The 22,696-nt window shown below is 36.7% G+C and overlaps 1 protein-coding gene across 2 annotated transcripts in view; it reads left to right on the top strand.

Annotated features, from left to right (window-relative positions):
• LOC145690299 (muscle-specific protein 300 kDa-like) overlaps positions 1-22,696 on the top strand; it is a 633,032-nt gene that overhangs the window by 347,341 nt on the left and 262,995 nt on the right. For both annotated transcript variants that reach the window (XM_081765072.1, XM_081765073.1), the window contains one exon: positions 173-324. In XM_081765072.1, the coding sequence (XP_081621198.1) occupies positions 173-324 (152 nt within the window). The remainder of the gene's footprint in view (positions 1-172; positions 325-22,696) is intronic.

Below are 22,696 nucleotides of genomic sequence, written 5' to 3'. Positions count from 1 at the left end.
GTCGTGGTATATTCTATCATTTGACCTGCCTAATTTGATCCGAAAGGCAACTCTATATAATTTTGTCTATGATTAGTTTTAGAGCATAATGTTAGTGTTGTGAAAATCTCTCGACTCTTGATTAGGATATCCTATTCAATACTCTAATAGAGGAATATTTATGTTTCATTAGGATCTTCTTGGCGAAGTGGAAGGATATAAATCTCAACATGAGGAAGTGTTGTTCCTTTCCGGAACTATTCTCACATTCTTGAATGCTTCATCTGACTCTGCAGCCCAAGTTTTGAAAGGCAAGTTGGAGAAATTGACGGATACATACAAAAGGTAGGTGATATTTTATTTTATTTTGTCTTTCCTTTTTTGCTTCCTACAATTTGTGTCTAAGCATACTTTGAAGCTTTTGAATATTCTCGGATTTATGGCATATTCTGTGGTAAATATTGTTTTCAGTTATTGTTTAAAACCTGAAAAGGCAATCACGCACGTGCTTACATCATGTTGGTAGGAAATTACTCTTCTTCGAAGTGTCTATTTTTAATCAAACTTTATGATAAACTAATACTTCAAGGAGGTTCGTGATACGGTGTTTTGGCTTCAAAGCTTTACAAGACCATTTTGCGCCAAGTGCATTCCATTGTTTCGATATTCGATTTGCATAGTTATGAAACTAATCGCCCAAGATATTTTAACAAAGTTATGTAAAGATCATTGATTGAGAAGTTGGTAGGAAAATATTTCAGTTTCTTATGTAATGGATTATTGTACAGGATGTCTGCTGATACTTAAAATACTGGAAATTTGTATCGATACCGGACACCCTGAAAATGTACTGGAAATTATTGAATAATACTGCAGAATTAAAAAAAAAAAAAAAAAAAAAAAAAAAAAAAAAAAAAAAAACCTTCAAGATGGCAACTCCATCATTTGGGTGTGTGATGATAGGGCTAACTGACCAACCACTGAAAAACTTGCCGCTGGTGAGATTAGAAAACTAGAACTGAAATGCAAAGCTGTACTCCAGCGTGCAAAAGAGGAAGTAAAAGCTATAGTATTGCAAATAGAAATTGACAGCTTGAGAAAAATAGTCAAGTCATAACTGAAAATATTATCTTTTAACTTATTTTATATGTAGCTTGTATTCATTTAATACTTGTGCAATGTCAAAACAGTAGCCATCTAAATGTCTTAGCATGAAAATTAAGTATATTACTCTTCCTGTACCAAATGTAGCACGAATATAAAGTATGTCTAAATATGTGTAATATGGTGAAGAGAAAGGAAAGGGTTCGCTGTGAGGGGTGAGTAAAGCCCCCCACCCCTTCCAAAAAAAGTGAGTGTGCATTACGACTAGTATTCTGGGAAAAATAACATCCAGAAAATGCTTACTTTCTTTTATTTATTTCTTTCTTTCTATTAGAATGTTGAAAATACTTTCCTTTTCCACTTCTTCAACACATTTTAGTCTGTTAAATATCGCAGCATACAGTTGTATGTGGCACTCAATTTTTTTTTTTTTTTTTTTTTTTAATTTTAAGTATACTGGAAATTTTTCTAGTAGGACACTGGAAATACTAGAAATATCCTTGTCAACTCCAGTAAATCCAGATTGTAGTTTGTGATTTATGTAATAGTGAGGTATAGTCTATTAAAATATATTTTAATACATTAAATAGGAAAGGCTGATTCCTGTCAACAACACTCAAGTTTTTCTATTTCTCGAAGATTTAACATCAATTTTGGAAAAATACAAGATGTGGTTGACTGTCTAAAAACAGTCGAAAAAAATAAATTGGTGGTCATTTTCATGAATCGCTATCAGAAAGTAGTTTTTCTTTTCTTTTTCTTTTTTCTTTCTTTTTTTTCGATGACAGGTTTATTACACCTGGGTTCAAAATATTTCATGAATTTTGTTTTCGGGTAGAGTGGGGGAGGAGGAGGGAAAATATACTTAGTTGTAAAGAGAGAAGGAGAGGGAGACGAAAATGTCCCTACCTTCTTTTTTCTGAAATAGTTTGCACTTTCTGATGATCTTCCCCAGCTTTTTAACTAACAACTACGCGAATATTCATAAGGATGAATGCAAGGAATAGGGAAGCAATCTTCCATATTAAGGATCACTAAGCTGTTTTCTTTGTTTTATATAGCAATAACATTATCTTGACATCTCTCCAATAAACTTAAAAGATGGTTCTTATAAAAATGTGAAGTGGAAAGGAGAGAAGGACTATAGCCAGTTGATTTTTCCCCACTATCCTGGGCCAAATTGAAGAATTCTACAATTTCCTGGAATAGGTGTTTTGAATCATACTATGACAACATTGGTCAATTTTCCTTCAGTCTTCCTTTGTTCATTTTATATAATGAAATTGTGTATTGCATCTTGAAAAAAAAAAAAAAAAAAAAAAAAAAAAATCATTTCCGAAAATCCATTAAGGGGCAGTCAGTTTTGGCATTATCCTGTTACGTTTAGTTCTTAAATTAGACAACGCTATTTAGAAAAAATAATAATAAAATAATTTTGTCAGTTATCATCGATAGTAAGAAGGTATAACTATGAACTATAATTAATAATAATATTATTAATACTATTAATTTCATGAAATACCTTATTATTCTTTATAACCTCTTTCCTGGTCTGGTACGTTTGTGCCAGGACAATGAAAAGTCTCAGTATGTCATACTTCAGGAAAATCTACATAAAATCTTGGCTATAGTCGATGAATTCTTAATTTTGTAGGTATTTACAGACTATAGAGAACACAATCATGTAAATTCTGTTTACAAAGAATCATAAGTTTTTAAATTTTTTTATAAATATAAATAGACTAATTATCCTTAATACTTAGCAGATAGACAAGTGAAATATTGAGTAAAATTTGTCCACACTCGATGAACTGCAAGATTATTATTATTATTATTTTGTATGGATTAACATGCCTTTTGTTATACTAAACTTCTTCGGACCAAATCGAAACAACTAGTTGTCTCTGCAAGGGATTGGACAATTTTACTGTCGATCTGGTGGTAAGTCTTCTACATTAAACAGGTTTCAAGGTTGTACCAGAAATTTTATATTGGAGAAAGTTTCGAAAATATGAAATGCTTCTTCTCAAAATAGACAATTCCGAACCATCTTACATAACGGGGAACTCACTTGATACGTACTCCGCTTTCTATGCACGAATGTACGCCATCTATCGACGTTTTATACAATTCTCCAAATACACTTGGCCGTCGATAACAAAGCTAGATATGTGAATCAATGTTACTTATCTTTTGTGAAGATCAACTAGTTGTAATCTTAGCAATATTTGCATCAAGCGAAGCCTTACATTGGCGTGTAGAAACCTTTCATTAGACGTTGTATGTGAAAGTTTCACGTAGACGTATCATCTACCATAAATGTACGATCAGCTACTTTCCCAAGCAAGTAGTCATAGTTCATTTTTCAAAATTTTCTTGGGTCTCTGTGCGAGCTGAAACCAATTATTCTTTGTAATATCACAAAGGGAAATATCTTCATGAAGTACTTTTTTTTTTCCGCCATTCGAACGTAAATTTTTGTAGTTCCGAGAAACACTGCCAGCTATCTCTCTTCTTGGCAAAGATTTTGGCTTTCTGTTATAAGGGAGATATATTTTTTTTAATTGAAAATGGTACAGTCAAACTGAAAAATGGTAAATTTGGGGACTAGAATGTTACATTTCGAGGGGAAGAATTGTAAATTTCGGGGAGAATGATAGTTCTGAGGGGGGAATAGTAAATTTGGGGAAAGAACGATTAATTTAGAGAGAATGGGAAAATTGCGGGTCGTTCCCAAGCTCTTGAGGGGAATGGGCTCTCATACCCTACGGAAATTTGTGAGGTTTGCATATCATCAAGTTTTAGTTCCACGTCTTATGTAGCCTCAATGCTAGTAAACTTCAAACAAACAGACTACGAAACTCAGTACCTTCTTCCAACTCATTTTACCCAGAAATATATGAGTCAGTGGAGATATTGGACGAGTTTCTTGATTTGTGACTGTACTGTTTTGTGATTACATAATACCTTCGCAAGGTCGGAATTTGTCCAAAATTTTAATGCATTACTCTTAGTAGAATAAAACTCAAATATCGTTATTTGTCACTTAGGCAAGGTGAATTCTATAGAACTAAATTAAATAAAGGGGTTTAAATGGTTTGGAAATTGTATGATCATTTCCTAATACTGAGATAGTTTTAACAAAAGAGACACTGACCAAAGCTTAAAACTTTACTTTATTTTAAATTATAATTTGTAACTGTTTCGGATATCTAGCATATCCTTCTTCAGACACGATCAATTAACCCAAAGCCATGAATAGTCTTACTGAGATAGTAAAGAATAGTGTTAGTATCTGAAGAAGGTAGAAAATACAGCTGGTGTTAAGTTATTTTAAGTTCTGTTTTTAATGTGTGAGACATTGAGCGTACACCATTTACGCTGTTTAGAAGTCTTATTTTTAAACACTTTTTTTTTTTTTGCTTCGAGTGTTTTTTTTTTTTTTTTTTTTTCGTTCATCATCAGCAAAATCTAATAGCTGTTTCAATTTATCATTACACATTTATTCATTTAGTGTTTGTTTCAATGAATAATGAACAGATTAAAAACAGAGTAGATACGTGTTTGCTTCTTGGCAGATAAATAACGAGTATGCTTTGTTTACTCATAATATGCACGTATGGAAGGGCAAGGAACTAAAAGTGACATATTGGATTCGGATACAGTTAGTTTTAATCTGAATAATGAAACGAAATCTTTAGCGTCTCGCGGTTATTTCAAAGGAAATGAATTGGTGGAATGAAGATACCGGAGAGAACGGAAGAACCCTGAGATTTTCAATTTTGTCTACCAAAAAACTCTTATATGTCCTGGAATTGAGCCATAAATCCTCTACATAAGATATGGGTGCTGTACCAATACGTCTCCGTATCCTCAATAAGTCATCATCTAAATATAACTGTCGTTTGGGACATTCAGAACAGAAGGAAATCAAATCTACCACTTACCAAAGTAGTGAGAAAAAGAGACATAAAATTTGTACGATATGCTTAAGTACATAGAAAAGTTAACACTGTTTTTCCACATTAAACAGTTATTTACAATGTCTAGACATTAATCTTTTAAGCTCCGAAAGGAGCTTCAAATAGAGATTTGAAAGGTGAAATACAAGGCCCATTCAATAAATAACCGGAAAAGTTATATAAAAAATACAAAACTTTGACAAAGTTGCGTTTTTTGTTATTTTTGGTGGTGTCCTAGAACTATTATCAGATGGTACTATATTGGTACTCTTGCTTCGCGAACGGGTTGCTGGGAATAAGCGAAACGAGATGGCGGCACCCTTATATATTGGCTATATATATATTTGTCAAAATCTTATTTACTACTCGGCGACGAACTACTCTGCTGAAAGAAGCTATGCAATTTAATAAGTTTGAGAATCACTTCTTTAATTATTAGTGGGCAACATGTGGGCCAAAATGATTGTTATATATATGTCGTTCAAGAATTCGCTTTCGTTCAAGAATATAGTGTGGAATAACGGACGGACGTATTACTAGCATTACAATCATATAAGGCACACTAATGCGATCCTAAAACTGATTAGATCATTGTGTGGGAAGAAACTGGTTTCTGAGAGTTGGGATGTAAGTGTAAATATGAAGAAGGCGGAACATTTTACAACTGATCTGAAATACAGTGAAGATGATAGGAAATAAACGAGCGAGTCGTGTTTGACTGTTGTAGTGTTCACATCTTTCTTTGCGCTCCGAAGAGGACAAGGATTGCGACGGCTTAACACACATTACCTTACATATTTATCCATTCGCACACATTTCATTTATATTATACATATACACATTCATTTATATTCTTTTACGAGGGAAGGCAAAAAAATTCTTACCTTCACCATGATAGAAATTAGCCAAGGACCTGCTATTTGGTTCACGGACGCGCCTTTCTTTCCATATTCACATCGTAAATACAATATTGTCTTACATTTCTCACATCTATGGGTCAGTTTATGAATGTCATCAGTCCATTAATACATAAAAGTCCGCGGAGTTGGAGACAAACAGATTTCCACCTCATTAATACCTCCTTATTAATTGTAAAACGCTTATCCTGCAAGTATTTTTTCATTTGGGAAGAGGAACTAATCGGATGGAGCCAGTTCGGATAAATATGGAGATGGAGGAAAGGTTCGTAGCTACATTGGCACACAAAATGAATGTTCCTGCTGCTCCGTATGCCGGTGCATTGTCCGCTGACTGCAACTTGCCTTTGGACAATAAGCATCCGTAACTTTTTCAGTAGATTCCTATAATTGTTCCAGGAATATCACCAGGGTCGTACTGCAACCCAGGGGCCCACTAGGAAAGTACTTTCTAGGAGGCCCACTCACATGTACGTACTGCCCCCTCTCCCGACAATAAAAGGGAATTTGGGAGTGTCATTCGAATTAAGTATGATGAAAAGTCTTAAAATGCAGATCTAAAACCTTTTTAAGTCAGTAATTTCTCCCCTGCTACTTGACTAATCTGACATAATGCCCAATCCCCTGTTCCTCTAAAGATATATTTTCCTTTTTTTCAAAAAAGAAAAATAGAGTTGAGTTTTCATGGTTTGCTTCAGGATTCCGTGACCAAGGGGGCCCCGAAAATTATAAAAATTTTTGAAAACATTTTTACCATAAAAGTTTAAAATTATGACATGAGCCACTCCTATATAATTCATGGATCCTTTCGAATATATTCAGAGAGGGCCCATCATAAAAGTTTTGTATTTTCCCGCTCCAGGGCCTCCAATGGTCTTAATCCGGCCCTGTATATTTTCTATACGGAAAGCAACGGTGCTGTAAAATGTAAATTATTATTTAGTTTATTATGATATCATTTGAGATTTCAATTTAGCTGAATATTTCAATATTAGCAACATTATAAAGCAGAGTGGGAAATCAGAAACCTTTCAAGGGTTGAATTACTTAAAATGTGAAAGGCTGTTTTCGCAACAACGCTGGTATGGGATTAGCTGACTGTATTACCGGTACTCGACGTTTGTTGTCCTTCGTTCCGTTACTCCCGTATGCGAGGAGTGCGTGACGTGTGTTCTTTTGACATATACCGCTACTTACGATACGAGACGGAGGGTCCCCTAAAAAAATTCACCTTCCAGGGCGTACCGGGAAATTTCCCGGTTTTACCGCGTGGCCAGTACGTCCCTGAATATCACTCCCTTTTTGTAAGTAATTAGTCAATATCATACCTTTATGGTTCCAAAACACGTACAACATGATCTTGCTGGATGAGTTGAGTTGATTTTAGTTTAGCGTCCCTTTCAGCAGCGAGGCTATATGAGACGTGGACTTACTGATTAACGTGGAATACGAACCGCATGAGCTCCTGCCGGGAATTGAAGCCGGGTCTCCTACGCCAAAGGCGCGTACGCTAACCACTTAGCCACGAGGGAGTTCGACCTTGCTGGATGAGTGCTGCCCCTTAGCCTTTTCGAAGGTGGGAAATGAGGTACAGAATGCTTTATGTTCTACTCATTTCTTTGGTTCAGGGCCAGATACAGGTAGATAAACCCATTATTTATTCATAGTCAAAAATCTGTTTACAAAAGCAACCTTGTCCTTGCGGTATAGATCCAAAATGCTTTGTGCACATCGCACACGTTGCTGGTTTTGAAAGATATCAACGAACGGGGAAGCGATCGTGCTACCACTTTGCAGAATACCTTGTAATGTAGTGTGTATGGATTCCCTACTAATGTTTACTGCAGAGGCTAAACAATTAATAGTTACACATCTATCTTCAAGCACAAGTCGCTCAACGCTCTCGAAGGACTATCTTTTTTTGGATCATCATATAGACTTATGCACCCATACTTAAATTCTCTCTTCCGAAGTTTCACCGTGGCACAAGATGGGCATTGCTCACCACACCATTACCGTCTCTTCATGTATCGTTATTCCCGATTTTCCTTGAATATGGAGGAACCTAATCACAGCTTGGCATTTAATTTTGTCCAACGTACTGCAGCTGCTTAGTTTTCTAGCTGTAACATCAATTCAGCTGGACCTGTAAAGACACATATTAGTGAGATGCCAACCTATCATTGTGCAGTTTTGTACATTACTAGCATATCTCTATCATGGTGAGGATAACAACTTTCTGACCTTTCTTATACATTTACATTTTTACGTATATACTAGCAGAAGTGCTCGTTTTTCGCACGGGAAGGATAGGAATATCAAATATAAAATCGGAAATTAGAATATTGTAGAATCTTCCCCCTCCCCCCTTTACTGCTTCAGGAGTGGAATCTTTGAAAATGGTGGAACGAAGAAAAGGAAATATTGATATTATAAAAATTATCCCCTTCCCCTTCAGGAGAAGAATTTTTGTAAATACAAACTCGCATTTCTTACCAAATTTCACTCTTTCAACTTAAGTGAATCTTCACATTCGCCAGTTTTTGAATAAACAAAGGGAAATTTTAGTTATAGAAATGTCCCCCTTTCTCCCTCTTAGCTAGGCAATTTTCAGAAACAGTGAAATATGTATTTCTGTATTTTTAATCCAGAGTCTGTCGCGTTTAATCTCTAACATCAAGTATTCGTGAGATACTCAATTCCTGGCAGAAAATTTACTGTCTCTTTACCTCCTTTAGAATAAGTTTTCCAAATACTCCTTCCATATCTCTTGCTTTTGTGACGAAATGATTATTATACAATATATATATTGTTTAATACAAAGCATACAATAGCATATAATACAAAGCATACAATATATATACAATAGTGCTTGCAGAAGTGCACGGCTTCGCACGGGAAGAATAATGTTATGCACAATATGTGAAAATAAAGAACCGACTAAAATAAATAACGACCTGCAATGTCTTCGACGTTGTCCCTGTCAATTCTCGAGCCAGCTGATATTCATGTTCTTTACTGAACTTGGGTTTAAAGCCATCGGGTAGTCACCAAGCAGATCAGGGACCCCAATAAACTATGTATTCGTCACTAATCTAGTTCTTTATGGACATTTTATTTTTTTACCAATGCATTAAATTTTAAACTACCTCTTCTCCTTTGAATTCCTCCAGTCCCTCCCTAGGATACGAACCAAAAATTTCTGTTGCAAACTATAATCTATTTGATAAAATCACTTTGAAGTATACCAAATCAATGATGTGGATTTATATACCAGACAAAGATTAATTAACATAAGATAAATTGCTTTCTGTTTTCATTTATTTTATTCTCGAGCATTTTGACAGTTGGCCCTTGTGATTCCACGAATTCCATTTTGACTTTGACGGATTTTGTGGGTTCTGTTATTCTCTCTCTCTCTCTTTTTTTTTTTTTTTTGGCTGATTTTAACTTGGTTTTTTGTTCTTAGAGTCGTTTTACTCGATTTTGACCTTTTGTCCTGATTTTTTTCCCCTTGTATACATTTATACAATTATAATTGCTGGGAGAGAGCAGCGCCCAATTAACCAAAAAATTTCCACATAAACAAAAGTAGAAATAAAACGAGAAGCTATTAGATGAACAAGAATCATAATGCGTTAAAACTTGTCAGTTCACAGAAAGGGAAATATGATTGCAGAATACATTGACATGCGTCTGAACTTTCTTTATTTTTCTTTTCTTTTTTCTTTTGTTTTTAAGAATGGACCTTTATGTAGTAGCCGTTTCAAAAGACTCGTAAAGTTAGTAGCTTAGTTGTTACAAGTAAATTAGCTGATTGGTTAACTAATTAATTGATTTATATTTACGTCTCTTGCCAGAAGTGCGTAATCGAACCCGAACCCGAACCCGATCGAACCAGAAATCGAACCCGAGATCTTGTGCACAAGAACCACACGCGTAGGCACTAGATCAGTAAGAGGGGCTAAATAAACTACGGAACATAACTACATAAAATCAATGTTGAATGAGAAAACAACTCAGACTTCATTTCTCGTGTCTATTGTTTAACTGAAGTAGAGATTCATGTTAGGAATCTATGAAGTTAGTAAGCACTATGGTTGCAATAGATTGGGACAATTTTTATGATTGAATATTACGTTATTAGATCAGAAGCTTGCATTTCATGCAACGGGTAATGACTGTAATATAAATTTCGTGCAAAATCCAATAAAATCTCACCTGGTTAGAATTCAATTCGTGCTTGGTGTAAACAGTTTACAGAGATATTTTGCCTGTGCAAGAAAACACTGTTGATAGGCATATGTAGTAAGAAAGAGATTGCCATGTCGATTAGGTCGTGTCAATAGCTGTGCACACATTAATTGTGTTTAAATATGAATAAAAAACTACTTGAATTCTCTTTTTGAATAATGATGTTAAAGGTAAGTTCAGTAAAATTCATAGTAAAAAATATATGGCTGCACCGAGAATCGTAAGCGGATCTGTGACTTATCGTGCTAGTGCCTAACCACTTGATACCCAGTTTGCTTCCTGACCGTCCACACATTAATTATTACTTTACCAGCTTGGTTCACGATCAAGTAGGACATTTTTCAGTCTGTGAATTTCACAGAATTTGTACCTGCAGAGGACAAAAAGAAATATTTTTTTTTTTTTCTTTTTATCGTCATGTAGTATCTGAAGTAGTAACTTAACTTGTAACAAATTTTCAATTCCCGAAAATCATTTCAAAACCCCTTGTATGTGCCATGAGTATATAATAATACAATATATATATATATAAAGTTTGAAAACTACGTGTGTTTCATTTGTTATTTATTTGATTTGAAATCCTTTGTGCTTACATTTCGAAAAGTTAAGGATTTTTCGAAAAGTAAACAAAATGGATGTAAAATAATATAAGACACATTATCATAATCATCATAGGTATTCTGTCATTATTGAGAGGTCAGTTGCTGCAACTGAAAAGCTTCCATGCTCCACGGTCTTCCGCTAACCTCTTCATCTTCACGTACAATTTTTCTGTTTTGATATCTTCCATTAATTGTAGTCTCCTTCGCCTCCTCCCTCTCTTTCCTGCCACCATACCCTCTGACACGTCACTCATGATTCAGTTTCTTTTTATCCAATGTCCCAATCATTTTCTCTTTCTCTTCTTAACATTATCTAAAATTGTTCTTGTTTCCCACTATTTCTAACACCCTCTCATTCATTTTCCGCTCAACCCAGCTAATTCGCCCCATTCTTCTCCACACTCACATTTCGAAAGCTTCCAGTCGTTTTTCATCATTTTTTGCGTAATGTCTATGTTTGTGACCCGTACAGTACAATACTCCACACGAAGAATTTTATGAGTCTTTTTTCAACTCTTTAAACAAATAGATTAAAATAAAACAGCATTTTAATGAGTCTCCTACTTTATATTTCAGTGATTCTAATAGTAAATCAAATGTCGAAAATATAATCAGTATGAACTTTCCGAGTTTCTTACTTCTATTAAAAAGAAAATGAAGTGAAAAGAATTCTTTAGTTTAACGTCTTTACGTTTATGCCCTTTAGGATAAGGGAGACGGATGATTAAGGCAAGCGAATGATGATGAAATAATTGGTAGGATGAGAAAAAGAGGAAACAGGAGTACCCCGAGAAAATCTGTCTACTATAAACTTACTTCGCTGGGGATCGAACCAGGGATCTTATACACCAGAAGTAAATGTTCTAGCATTGAGCTACTAAGTCCCCCATACTAAAAAAAGGAAAACTAAGAATCAAGTTAACCATGAATAAGGATTGTTCCTTGGATTAGAGTTTTAGTGGTCTCTTCAGGCTTTGCGAGACGTTTAGAACTAGATGAATTTCACCGGAATTGAGCTCGGGTCTCCCATATTGAAGGCGCTTATGCTAACCAATAGAATCCATTTTAGATTGAGTGTTATTATACCTGCCTAGGAAAAAAAGTGTTGCTTCAACTTTATGGATAAACACTTTGTCATCGGACTTTGTTTGGGTAAATGCTTGAAATATCCTATTTACATTGTGATTACTGGACCGAGCTAGCTTAACTTTACATACCTGTAGTTCAGACTAATTTCTGCATTGATACGAACTATACATCTTTTATCTCGCTTCCTTCCGTGCAAAAAGTAGCCTTTTCCAATTTTCTTCGGTTAGTAAATGACAGCATTGAATCTGAAAAAAAAAGAAAGAAAGAAAGAAAAATTCTATGAATGCGCTATTGTATGTACACTGTACTCTGAACGTTTCGTGTCAATCCATTAAAGAGAGAAAAAAAAAACTTACTTATTGCTGCCTGTGTTAGTCGTCAGCAGTATTCCCTTGAACTTATACAGTAACATCTTCCCTTGCATTTTTTTACAATGCACATTTGCAGAAACTTCATAGTACTGTATACATTCGTCTGATTCATTATGAGCAGCAAAACTTCCAATGAAACAACTACACGGAAACGATCGATGGATGTAGAATCTGTGGCATTGTATAGTTGTATATGAAATATGATGTTTTCTTTTGTCGAGTATTGTACATCCATAGCTAACTAATAGTTTCGTGGCCCATGTATCTCCTCTTCCCCCATAAAAATGTTGGCTAGCATGACGATTCGCGGCTTCTTTATTCCCGGTGCATGGCATTTCTTATCTGGTAGAGGGTTGAGGATATACAAAATAGTATCAACGTCGAAAGTAAATAAAATGGAAACAACGTGGAAGAAGAGTTCGCTGTTGTTAGATAAAAATCATCCTCGCTTCTGATGTAGGAGACTCGATTTAGACCCCCGGAGAGAATACATATGTTCGTATTCCATGTTCAGATGTGAGATTAGTCTAATGGAACGGAAATATCTAAAAAATGAAATGAAATCTTTGAGTTTTACGTCCCGCGGTTATGCCGGCTAGGCTAAAGGAGACGGTGATGATGAGTAATGAAGAAATGTGGAATGAAGAAAGTGGGAGGAAACGGGAGAACCCCGAGAAAACCCACGCGCACGGTGTTTGTCCACCACAAAGTTCACTTGGCGGGGGCTGGGATCGAACCCGGGACCCCAAGGACCAGAGGTGAACGCTCTACCACTGATGAAATATCTAGTTTTACATTCGAGGCAGTAATATGATTTCGGATTTTGCCAGGAGGGCAAGTTTGTCCACCGACATTCTTTATGGCTAAGCAGTTAGCGTACGCGGCTTTGGCGTGGGAGACCCGGGTTGATTCCCGGCCTAAATGGAAAAGTATCGTAGCGATACGCGGAAGAAGAGTTAAATACTACTGTCGTAGATAATATAATTGAAATGTTCAAAATTTACCCTATTGCTATATTTCCTTCTACGGTCAGGTGAGAGACGGGGTTCCATCGGCTACCTCAGATGTAATACATGATAAGCCCTATTTGGTATTTTCCAATAACTCGGCCGGGCGACCAGAGCTGGTGTGTTCCGAATCTCCCGAGTACAAGGCAGGAAGCACAGTGGGTCATTGGTAGAGTGCTTACCCCTGGTGCGTGGGACCCCTGGTTCAATTCCCGGCCAAGTAAGTTTGTGTTGGACAACATTGTGTCCGTGGGTTTTCTCGGGGTACCCCTATTTCCTCCCACATTCTCATTCTATCAATTATTCCATCATCATTCACTTGCCTTAATCAACCGTCTCCCTTAGCCTTAAGGAATCATCCATATCCCTTAGCTAACTCGTGGGACGTTAAACTAAAATATTTCATTTCCGAGTGCAAGGCGAAAAAAGAAATCTTTGAGTTTTACGTCCCACGATTATGCCGGTTAGGCTAAAGGAGACGGTGATGATGAGTAATGAATGAAATGGTGGAATGAAGAAAGTGGGAGGAAACGGGAGAACCCCGAGGAAACTTACGCACACGACGTTTGTCCACCACAAAGACCACTTGGCGGCGGTTAGGATCGAACTCAGGACTTCAAGCACCAGAGGTGAACACACTACCACTGAACCACCGCGGCTCTCTCGAGTACAAGGCGAATAGGATAACGTTTTTTGACAGCGCCCTGATAAAGAAATAAGATGTAGATAGACTTTAATTGAAATTACTTTTCCAACATTCCTTTGATAAAGCTTAGGGTCTAAGGAAAAAGAAATAGTAGACAACTGATTAAATCGACTGAATCAGCGAACCGAATACAGAAACTTCAGAATATGTAATCTCTGTTCTGCAAGGATTAGTCATTGGGGAAGAAGTAAAACAATTGAAAAACTATTACATTTTCCTCCTTAAAACAGATCGTTGATTGATTGTTTCCCTGAAGAATACGGCAGTAGAAATCTTCTCATTTAAGTGCACGTGGTCACAAGTTTCTCCACGCATGAATAATATGGGAAAGTTTCTACCGGATCAATATATGGGGTTGTAATTCTAGACAGCAGTGAGCACCACTGCAACTCCCAATGTATATATATAAATGTGTGTGTGTGTAGCCGTTTACGAATCACTCATGATCTTTATTCACTGCGACGTTTAAGATTTTGTACTTCTTGATTCTATAAACCCCCTAAAGTTGCGGAAAAACGGGGGTCTGAGGATTTTCGTTTGTGTTTTGTCACGCGAAGAAAGGGGAGCTCGTGTGGTTCGCGTCACGCGATCGACTAGTTGGCAACTGCGTTTTTCTTTTTTTCCGTGAAGCAGTAGCGTGTTTGGTTTCGACGAGTATGTGTGGAAGCATCATGGAGTGCAAGTCAGGTGTGGTGTAAGTAATCCAAATACTATAGGCCTATAGCAGATTTTCAGTTGTGACACTTACGTTGCATATTGTTTCTCTAAATCAGGTTAGGATGAAGTTGGCATATTACAATCTTGGAACGTTGTTGATATAAGGTTGATTTGTGTTAGATGAATGCCGGAATAGTACCGGTATGTCTAGTGCACAGTCATATTACTTCGTTGCTATTTAAATTGAAGTCGACAAGGATGTAATTGTCTAGATATGCTCTTTAAAGTAAGGTACCGGTACGTAACCTTCGTGGTGCAGTGGCAAATCTGACAAGGGTACTTCAAAAGGGCTCAAATCGTTCTTAGGCTGGCCATATTGACTGTGATTTACCGTAGTATTTTGTTGTTAGAGTAAAAAGTAATCATAGTGCAAATCTTGGGAGATGGGATAATTCCTCCACGTAATATTTTTGAAATAAAATTCTCCCACTAGTAAGTTACTGGAGGGTGAATCAAGTGACATTATTATCAGAAGTTTGCAAATGAATGACAGTGATTCATATGTAATTAACATGTGAACTAGTGGTTACCAGTATTTCTAACTTTACATCCTTTATTAATTATGATGTTCAAATATGTGAATTCCCAATATCGAAGCATTCTAGTGCGAAGTTCTTTACACTCCTGTCTTTTCCCTCTCTCTCTCCAGTGGCGGATCTAGAAGGTGAAAACAGGGGTGCAGTCAGACCCCAGACTATGATACGTATATATCATGAGTTTACAATAAATTTTAAGAATATATAAGTAATACCTTAAATTATTTTTGTCACTCAAGCCACTGTCTCCTCCGCACTTCGCTTTTGATTTCGCACCCTGAAATTAATGATAAGTATGATTCAAGTTAATTATGATTTCATATTTGAAAATGAAATTACAACAAGTCTGTAGCATACGGTCTCGATGTTATGATTGTAAGCTAAGGGCGGTGGATAATAAATACAACGCAATATTGGTTTAGGAATTAATGGACGCGGAAAAACAGTGGGAAGACCTATAATTGTGATGAGAAACTCGTTCTCTATAATGTAAGTTTTTTTAGTTAAATTATAACGAATGACTGACAAAATACTATTATTTCATCGCTATTGAATTACCGCGAAACACGAGGATTACAAAATGATTTTTTAATTAATTGAACGTGTCACAGTTATGGCCTTTAGTCGAAGAGAGAAAGATGGTTAATCGCAGTGAATCTTGTGAAAGAATTGGTGGAATAGCAATGTAAGAGAAAACGGGATGAACTTGCGAAAACCCACGGGCGACCACAAACTCACGTGGCCTGGAATCGAACCAGAGGCCCCTCACACCAGAGATAAACACTGTAAGACCGTGCTTATCTCTGGTGTGATGTTTTACCTTGTCCCCACGATAAATACAATTAGTATTAAAGCATAATGACCTATATTGAAATAATAATCAGTCACTATTTAACTTGAAATTAGCTTCTTTTTTTTGTTTGATTTATTTGTTGTAAGATTAACATCTTTCTAGCCCCGAGACTATATCAGACATGGATCTACAGCTTAACGTAGGATCCAAACCACATGAACTTCTACCGGAAATTGAACCCAGGTATTCCGCGCCACAAGCAGGTGCATTAACAATTCGATCTCTGCTCGTTCCAAGTGTAATTTTTTGGTGCACAAACATCGTACGCATGGGTTTGCTATGGGTTTCTCCGTCTCCCACTTTTTTCATTCCATTACTATCATCCATCGTATCGTCACCGTAATTTAACAACTTTAAAATGACAGAAATTATTTGTAATTTTATTAATGAAACTAATGACCTGAAATGCCTGATCATTGTACAGAAAGAACAGATGTATGGACAGTATTTGAAAGGCAAATTTAAAGCCCGTTTGCACCCTTACGATGTGTATTTGAATCAAAGCAAAAGAAAGAAAACCAGTGGCGTCTACAACATGGAAGTCATATGGGCAATAGCACTGAAACTGACTTTACACCCCGGTGTCGCGAAATCATCCTTTGGCGTTGAGTCTTCTAGTGATGGTTTACTTTGAAGCCTTCCTTTAAATTATAAGGTACAAATATCGCAGGAAAAATTTCCCATTGGATAATCATAAATCTGATATACGTTTCACATATAGAATGATAAGCAGTGGCGTATTTAGGGGGGAGCTTCCCGGCTTAAGCCCCCCGAAATCTTACTTACTATAGTAAAGTATATGAAATATCTTGCAGAATTTTCACATTTTCAGGCAAAGCCCCCCCCCCCGAAAGTTAGCAAAGGCCCCTGAAACAAAATCGTAAATACGCCACTGATGGTAAGGTAACCAAAAAAGTTCGTAACATTTTAGGATAGTGATAAACAGAAAGCAATACAGTGGACGGTACGTACCTTTAGATTTCGAAGTAATCTCCATCAGAATACAACATCTTTCGCCAACGTTCGTGCAGCTGCAGAATTCCTCAGTGATAAAACTCAGCAGTTGCGACTGCAAAGAAATCCGTGAGTTTGTTCCGCAGGTCTCCCTCATTCGCAAAGGACCTCCCACGGAGATGGTTGTCGTGGGAATGAAACAGGTTGTAATTTGTTGGTGCATGGTCCGGTGATATCATGCATGGCACAGCAACTCAGTAAAATTGCCGAAAGATCATCCGGGTTTCTTTGCCACATATGGCTGTGCATTGTCGTGCAGGAACAGCACACCCTTGCGATTCACAAATGCTGGCTCCTTCCGCAATGCTCGGTACACCGTTTGCATCTGCCGAAAGTAGAGATCAGCAGTGATAGTCTGGCCAGGTGGAAGGAGCTCGTAATTAGTGATGAGCGCAAGAGTCTTGGTCTTGCAGTTTTTGCAAGAATCTTGCTTGCAAGACCAAGACCAAGACTCTTGCGCAAGTCTTTCACAAGTACTGGCTCACTGGTAGAGCGTACACTTTTGGTGCATGGGGTCACTGGTTCGATCCCAACTAGCGCCATGTGAGCTTTTTTGGTGGACAAATGCCGTGTGCGTGGATTTTCTCAGGGTTTTCCTGTTTTCTTCTACTTTTTTTCATTCCACCATTTCATTTTAAAACATGTTAGTGGTGTTCTTCCAAAACTAAAGAGAAATGTAGTATTGAACATCGTTAATTCCGTACACCTTAGTTTCCGACTACATGGGTAGGCTTATGGCCTTGGCTTCGAGGCTCAAGTATCCGTTGGAAATTTTTAATGTGTGCTCATAAAATTAATATCAAAATAACATTTTCATGACATTGACAAAAACTTAGTGCATGTAACAGCAAGTTTGATGTCATGGGTGGATGCTTGAATAATTGTTTATCAATATAACTTTTAGCCTCCTTAAGTATACGGCACATCTAGAATTGAGTAATATAGTATTATTCAACAATAAATAATCCATATTCACAAGTAAGAGTGATTTTTTACAGTTATTTCAAATAATTTGGAGTTTGATGCCGTCATTTTGTATTTCTGATATTGGTCAAAAGTATTTATATAAATTGAGTTTACACAAAAGACATAGACAGTTGAGTCGTTTTCAGTTCTCATTATTTTTTTTCTAAGATATTAAGAGGTTAGATTATAATAATTATTACCGGTATTTTATTTTTCTCTTTTTGGCCAGTATTGCTAAACATGTATCATTATAGCTATTCTGTCATTATTGGCAGGTCACTTGCTGCAGCTGAGAAGCTCCGATGTACAGTGGTTCTCAGCTAGCCTCTTCGTCTTGACGTAGCAATTTTCTGTTTTAATAACTTCCTTCAAATACAGTCTCCTCCCCTCACTCTTTTTCCTTCCACCATACCATCTAGCACGTCCCATCGTAGTACAGTTTCTCCTCAGCCAATGTTCCAACCAGTTCCTCTTCCTCCTCGTAATTACATCTAAAATTCTTTTTTTTCCTACTGCTACTATTTCTAACACCTCATTCGTTTTCCATTCAACCCAGCTAATTCTTTCCCTTTTCCTCCATGCCCACGTTTCGAAAGCTTCCATTTTTTCATCATTTTTGCGTAGTGCCCCTGTTTCTGCCCCATAGAGTACATATTGGAATCAGTAATAATAATAATAATAATAATAATAATAATAATAATAATAATAATAATAATAATAATAATAATAATTGGAAGTTTGTTCAATACAAAGATTAGCTAATTGTGGTTGAAACGAAAAAATCTGACGCCTTTAGAGTGTAAAAATAATTTTGCAATTCATGGTATTTCAGTAATCTTTGCCGTCTTGATTTTCTTTCATGCGTCTCCGGGGTAGCCTCCCCAGTTTGTGAATCAGTGGAATATTGGATCTGTTACAAAACGATTACGAAACATTGTGATTTATTAGGCCTAAGTAGTGAAGCGTGGGCACCCATTAAAAAATAAATGTCATCGCCTATGGCGTACACTATCAACATACTTATGCGAAGGTAAACTATATTGCATTTAGAAACATACATTGTATTTCCGTTACTATTGGCGCATTGTAGAATTTATCTTTTATATCCAGAGTAAAATTTATCCATTGAAAGCACAAGATTCTTAAAAGCAGGACTTACAAGACTCTTGCAAGCAAGACCAAGGGTTTTAGTGCAAGATCAAGACCAAGACTGGATGTGCAAGACCAAGACCAAGATCACCCAGATGTTGGTCTTGGTTTTGCATTTGCTCATCACTACTCGTAATGCACTACTTGCTGACAGCACCACCATACAGAGAGCATAACCTTTCGTGGATGCTGAGTATGAAGAACAGGTTCACCTGGCGACAACCAATGTCTGGTACGCTTGGGAGAGTGTCATAGAGAATCCACTTTTCGTCACCAGTGAGCAAATGATCTAAGATGCGTGTGTTCAGGTGCCGAATAACCAAGGATAATAAGCTGTCTCTTGTTCTTTGTTGGCTGCCGACAAGGTGTGGGATACTCACTTGCTTAACTTGTATGACTTCCCTATCCCATATATATGCACTCTGACTGCTTCAGCGGAAACATGGAACCTTTCTACAAGTTCATCACACGTCAGACCACTATCCTCGATGACTGCTTTCAGTGCCTCGTTATCCAACACATGTGGTCGTCCACTGCGAAGTTCATCTGAAAGGCTCATATCTCCAGAACGGAATTTTTGGAACCAACAACCAATGTCTGCGGTAAATTCTTTCACTGCGTTCTCCTCATACCTGGCGTATGTGGCGACTTAATGCGGTAGCTGACAAACAAAATTTAGTCATACAACAAACACACGCGAAGAAGCTGCTTTGATACCTTCATTTCTCTTTGACATTGAACGACGAGCTAGGTCGATGGTCAGACTAACTCCCGATCGCGTGGCAGTCACGAGCGTCATTTTGTTTCCTCTCTATGAGCGCATGGTCAATGGGACGTCAAAAACAGAAGAACTTCTTTGTAGTTATCTTGTATTTAACATAATACGTTATTCAGTACAAATAATTTAGGTTGGGAAAGAAGTGAAAAACAATTCATGTTACCAAAACGCAAAGGCTCCTCACTAAAAAATTCAGGATGATGTTCTTTATATACTGTAACACCCTCGAATAGGGTACGATTTCACCAAACATTTGATTTTCATATATCTATTTTTCTCTTATTTTTTCAATTTATGTTGCATATTTGCAGTCTTATTTTATTGTTTGTACTGATAAATCCGGGCTCTAGTGATTACATTGTACGTAAGACCAGGCATTTAAAGGGCTGTTTTGTTAGACAGGCGATTGTGCGGAAGAGCCAAGTCAACACGTTAGCAGAAGGTAACGTCAAGCATAGTGATTTACACTATGTTGCCAAATCTCACATACATCAATCAAGATTTCAGACTCCATATTAAAATAACTAATTATTTTAGTTGTGTCGTTACTCATTCGTATACAGTAATAAGTGTCCATTTTTTTTCTTCCTATTAATTGGGAAGGCACGTGACTTTGTGACTACATTATAGAGCCGCCTCAGGATTGGCTTGCCTTTGGAATGGTGAAACTACGTATAAACAGACCGTTTGCGATTTTGAATGAATTTAAAAATAGATGGTTGATACAAAAGAGAAAGGACCCGATTTTTTCCCATGATTGTGGGGAAAGTCTTTACTAAATTCTATATTTAAGAAATGCACCAATTCATTCTATCTCATCGATAGTGAGGAAATGAGTGTGACACGCAGATGGGGACAGAGTCTAGTAGGGCACTATTCTTTATCATATTCTTGCGTGTTATTGCGATCGATCTCCATTAACCTTGTTTCCTGTTATTTGTACTGTGTATTGATAGCTTACACATTATCATTGGACTTGAGATAAATTGCGAAATACCTGTATGAAAATGTTTTAACACATATTTGGAATTACGCCTGTAACCCGTAGATTTTAGTGGAGGCATTTTTTATGCTTGGATTTTTAAATTTTGTGATGCAGAATAGTGTCTTTTTGACTAAAGAATACAGTAAACAATTGAACAGTGTAGACAAATGGTTCTCACTTTGCAATCTACTTCAAATCGTGCATCGGCCATACTGACTGAAAATTTCCATGTTTTATCCTCAGTGCTACCAGGTGTATGGTACTTTTAAATGACTTTTTTCCAAAACAAATCTTCAAATGTTTCTTTGACATGGCTTTATAGCTTTAACTGGAAGAATGTTAATAAATAATATAAAGAAATGAGTCTCGTTTATCATGTTGAAATTTCGAACTATGAGGATTTGATGTTGATACCGAAAATGATAGATCTATCACTTCCAGTTGCAATAGAGGAATAAGATTGGAGATGGAACCTGTTCTTCAGATGCAAAATCTATATGAATAATCAATTTCTCTCTTCCTATTACCGTTCTTGCTATAAGGAGATCGTATTGCTTTATGGAGATTATGTTGAAACCGAAAGTACTAATGAGCTCCTTCGTGGCTAGGCGGTTAGCATACGCTCCTTTGCTTGGGAGGCCCGGGTTCGATTCCCGGTAGGAGCTCATGTGGTTCGGATTGCACGTTAATCAGTAGGTCCCGTCTCATATAGCCTCGTAGCTGGAAGGGAAGTTAAACTCGAAATCAACTCAACCCGGAAGTAGTAAATTTCTAAATTTCTGCCACGACTGGTTTTAATAGAGAAACAAAGTAAAGGTAGAATCTATTCTAGGGACACTGAAAAAGTACCAAAATGGCTTCTTTCTATATGTATGGCGTTTTTGTTCTATAGCAATGAACGTTGAAACCGGAAATGGTTGGTTCTGCATTTGTTTTCCTCTACTTTGATGTAGGACGTATATTAAAATATAGGTTGAAACAAGTCCTGTGTTTATTCTAAGGGTACATTTGGAACTTGAAATAAATTTACAATCAACCTATATATAAAATTTGTTGTAACCGGTTTTAGACACGTAAGCCACTAGTTTAATTTTTTACAAACAACAGAGACAGTAATGTACTATGAAAATGTTCCGAAATTTTGCAGTGAAACCCCTGTGCTGGTATGCAACCACAATCACGTTAACGAATATATGGTTACCTATAATCATGTGACTGCCGTAAATAAGCCATCATCTGTTAAGGTTCTCCATAGTCTAACTCCAAAGATTATCATCAGATCCTGGAGAAATTTATGTGAGACCACCGGGGAGGTATAGGCCTACTCTTTCAAACAAAATAAAAAATAAATAAAATAAAAATAAATCGGTGCAATTGTGTCGAAGTTGTGCAGTGTGTCGAGGACATACTCAGTACACACACACACACACACACACACACACACACACATATATATATATATATATATATATATATATATATATATATATATATATATATATATATATATATATATATATATTTGGTCTAGGAATTAATTCGTGCGGGTGGACAAGAGATGGCGCAACGAACGGAGCGTCCCACAGTTCCGTGTATCCACACATGTGTTGCAAACCCCTGTCATCGCGTATCGTTCGTAGTATAGGGCAGTGGATTAAAGCGTCAACAACACCAGTTTGTAGTTAAGTGAACATGGCGCAATTTGTG

This window comes from Thermobia domestica, chromosome 7 (assembly GCF_964235325.1).
Source record: "Thermobia domestica chromosome 7, izTheDome1.hap1.1, whole genome shotgun sequence".
Taxonomy (NCBI): domain Eukaryota; kingdom Metazoa; phylum Arthropoda; class Insecta; order Zygentoma; family Lepismatidae; genus Thermobia; species Thermobia domestica.
This window is presented reverse-complemented; position numbering and strand designations above follow the sequence as displayed.